General features: G+C 39.1%; 1 protein-coding gene across 2 annotated transcripts in view; it reads left to right on the forward strand.

The window, feature by feature from the left end:
• The window catches only part of NKIRAS1 (NFKB inhibitor interacting Ras like 1), a 32,977-nt gene that overhangs the window by 21,078 nt on the left and 8,293 nt on the right, over window positions 1-3,606 (forward strand). For both annotated transcript variants that reach the window (XM_019655747.1, XM_019655748.1), the window contains exon 3: window positions 1,227-1,468. In XM_019655747.1, the coding sequence (XP_019511292.1) occupies window positions 1,227-1,468 (242 nt within the window). The remainder of the gene's footprint in view (window positions 1-1,226; window positions 1,469-3,606) is intronic.

The raw sequence follows: 3,606 nt of genomic DNA on the forward strand, positions 1-3,606 counted from the left end.
TGTGGGATCCGAACCGGGGCCCTCTGGCGTCCCAAGCCAGCTCTTAACCAACGCGCCACTCGGCCGGCCCATAAAATGCATTTTAAAAGGATCACTCAGGCAAGAAAGGGACTGAAACTGGGGCATCAATTATGAATTCATTCATTCACTCATTCAGCAAACATTTACTAAGGACTTTCTATGTATGTAAGTCAATTTGTTAGTCCTCAGAACTATCAAGATAGATTAGCCATGGTCCTGGTTCTCAGTGTGTTTACACTCCAGTTCTGGAAGGGACTAACAAGGAAAGATTTCAGTATAAAATGGTACTATCTGTACAAGGCACAGTAGGAGCAGAAAGGAGGGAAGGGGATAATCAGGATGCTCAAATGTAATTAGGGGATTGATAATCAGGGGATGCCCAAATCCGGAGTTGACATTTGAGCCCAGTCTGGAAAGGATACAAGGTGTTTACCAGGTGTTTACTGAACCGTTGCAGTAGTAGTTCAGGTAAAGATAACACACCAGTGGGAATGGAAGGAGGCGAAGCATTGAGCAGATGTTTTCACCAGTACAGTGGCTGATTTATGGTAACGTTCCTAGTTCAAAGAGAACTCTAATAACTAGTTTTGTTAGTTTGAAGTATTTGCAGGACATTCACATCAAAGTGCCCGGCAGGTACTTGGGAGTTAAGGCCTGGTGCGCAGGCCCAGAAAGGACATAAATTTGTGAGTCCCTTAACCAGACCCTGGAAATAGTGGAAGTTGTACAGAAAAACAGCACATTTATCCCAGTCCTGTCCTTGGCTCTGGTGGAGAAGAAAATGGAGGCCACTTAGTTGTTGAAGCTACTTTTAAAATCAGCCCTTAATTCTCCAATTTAGGTATTAAGTTTTTTTACTCGTTTTAGTTACTTTTTAAAAATATGTAATAGTAAATCTCATTGCTAAATTTTTATTTCTGTACAGAAGGAATATTTTTAAACAGCACTTCATTCATTTACTACAAGCACCTTTCATTTTAAAGAAGTTAGTAAATGGAAATATCATTCTTACATGTAGTAAATAGGGAACCTAGAAAGCAGCCAACTTCTAAAGGACAAAAAAATACTCAACAGTTGGTACTGAGTTGTCCAAAAAGAGTAATTTTTTAAAGTGGAGGTAAATTAACAACATTATATTAGTTTCAGGTACACAACGTAGTGATTTGATATTTGTATTTATAAGAGTAATTTCTTTTGAATCCCAGGAATGGAAGATTGTGAAACAATGGAAGATGTGTATATGGCTTCAGTGGAAACGGATCGGGGAGTAAAGGAACAGTTACATCTTTATGACACCAGAGGCCTGCAGGAAGGGGTGGAACTGCCCAAGCATTATTTTTCATTTGCCGATGGCTTTGTTCTCGTATACAGTGTGAACAATCTTGAATCCTTTCAAAGAGTGGAGCTTCTGAAGAAAGAAATTGATAAGTTCAAAGACAAAAAAGAGGTAAGTGGGTATGTTAAAAATGCCAACTAGGAATTATAATACTATTTAAATTGTAGCATGGACTTTGAGGTAGTTAAAATATTTTTAAAGCATCAGTGTGTATTCACAGTATCTGTAATCTTCATTTTTTTCCTTAGCCCAGGAGACACAGGACTGACTGAGTTCAATCAGAACCAGCATGTGACTTTCTGCCTTTGCTTGTTACCACGTATAAGTTGAATTTTAATGATTCCCTATCTCAAGAACTACATTCCGTATCTCAAGTTCCTTTCATATTGTTTGGCATCACTGTTTCTTAGGTCTCTTTACTGTTTCCTAGGTTAAATAGGATTCTTGTCTTCAGCCTTACCAAAAAGAAAAGAAAACACTTAATTTTTGGATCCTACACATTTACCACTTAAAAATAAGATACTTATAATGGTCTATAAAGTCTTACATGACTTGGCCCACGCCTGTCCTTTTCATCGTAGCTTTATTCTGTTCCTCTGTCACTTGTACTGCACTGACACTGGTCTGCTTTCTGTTTTGTCAACATGATAAGTTTGTTCCCCTATTAAGCCCTTTTCAATTGCTGGTTCTCCTGCTTGGAACTCGCTTATCACAGATCTTTTCCCAGATCTTCACATGGCTGATTCATCATCTAGGAGTACATCATGCACTGTACTGGTTAACAGCACTGGCTAAATGTTTTTAACCTAAATTTTTATATTTATTTTTATGTTAAACTTTTTGAGATGATTGTAGATTCACATGCAATTTTAAGAAATGAGATCCTTACCTAGTTTGCCCCAATGCCAACACTGTGCAAAACTGTAGTACAATATTACAACCAGGATAGTGACGTTCATACAGTTAAGATACAGAAAATTTCCATCACTGCAAGAATCCTTCAAGGATTCACAAGGTTCAATCTTCAAAAGATACAAAAAGGCAAGTTGAAGGCACCCCTGCATCCTGTTTTCCACCGTCCTATCTAAACAGATAAATGCTATTTGCTGGAGTATCGTCCAGGTTCCCCTTCCTGTCCCCCGCCAAAGTTGAAAGACTAGTTCAGTGAACACTCATATATACTTGATACTTGAATGTTGGCTCTGTGCTTCAACTTCCCTGTCTCAGTTTCCTTAGCTATAAAATGAGGATAATAATAGTACCTTCTTCATATGGTTGTTATGGGAACTTAAGCAGCAAATTCATTCAGCAAATGCTCGTTGAGCAACTACTACATGCCTGGCATTGCTCCAGGTGAGGGGCGGGGATATAACAGAGAACAGAACAGTCCCTGTTCCCCTAAAGCTTCTATTTTGGGAGTGAGGGGGGAGAGCCAATGAACAAATATATGAAGAGCAATGCCATGTAGAAAAGGAAAGCAGAGTGGGCAGTGAGGGAACTACTATATTTTCTGTGGGGTGATTTGGAAAGGCCTCCCTGATGGGTGACTTTTAGCAGAAATTTGAAGGAAGAGCAGGAGGGAGCCACGCTGCTGAGGAGGAGTGCGCTCCAGGTGGAGGGACTAGCGGGGGCCAGGGTCTGCTTGTCATGTCAGGAATACCAGTGAGGCCAGCGTGGGCTAGGGAGAGTGCGCTAGGAGATGAGGGCAACACTTCGGATTGGAAACCACTGGTGTTAAGCTAAGGAATGACATGATCTGGCTTAGGTTGCCTTGATTTATTTTCATGTTCATTTAAAAAAAAAATTGAATAGGTAATGTTTGCACATGACTCAAAAATAAAAATGATATACAAAAAGGACTACACTGAACTCTACTTCCCACCCCTGTCAACCACTGAGTTCCTGTACCTCAAGTTATATTTTTTTGTATTTTACCACTTGACTAGTTTTGGGGTACCCTTCCAAAGTTATGTAAATACAAGTAAATAGGAATACACATTTTTTCCCCCATATTTTTCTTTCCTACACCAAAGGTAGGATATTGTTCTGCACCTTGTATTTTTCACGTAATATATCTTGGAGTCCTTTCCATATTAGTCCTCAGATTCCTTTTTTATAACTGATGCATAATAGTCATTGTGTGGATGTAAATGTATCACACTTATTTAACCAGTCCAAAATTGATGGACACTAGGGTTATTTCCAGTCATTTGCTATTATGAACTAGGTAAAATAGTAATTTGAAAAGA

The sequence above is a fragment of the Hipposideros armiger genome, unplaced genomic scaffold, assembly GCF_001890085.2.
Source record: "Hipposideros armiger isolate ML-2016 unplaced genomic scaffold, ASM189008v1 scaffold_245, whole genome shotgun sequence".
Classification (NCBI taxonomy): Eukaryota; Metazoa; Chordata; class Mammalia; order Chiroptera; family Hipposideridae; genus Hipposideros; species Hipposideros armiger.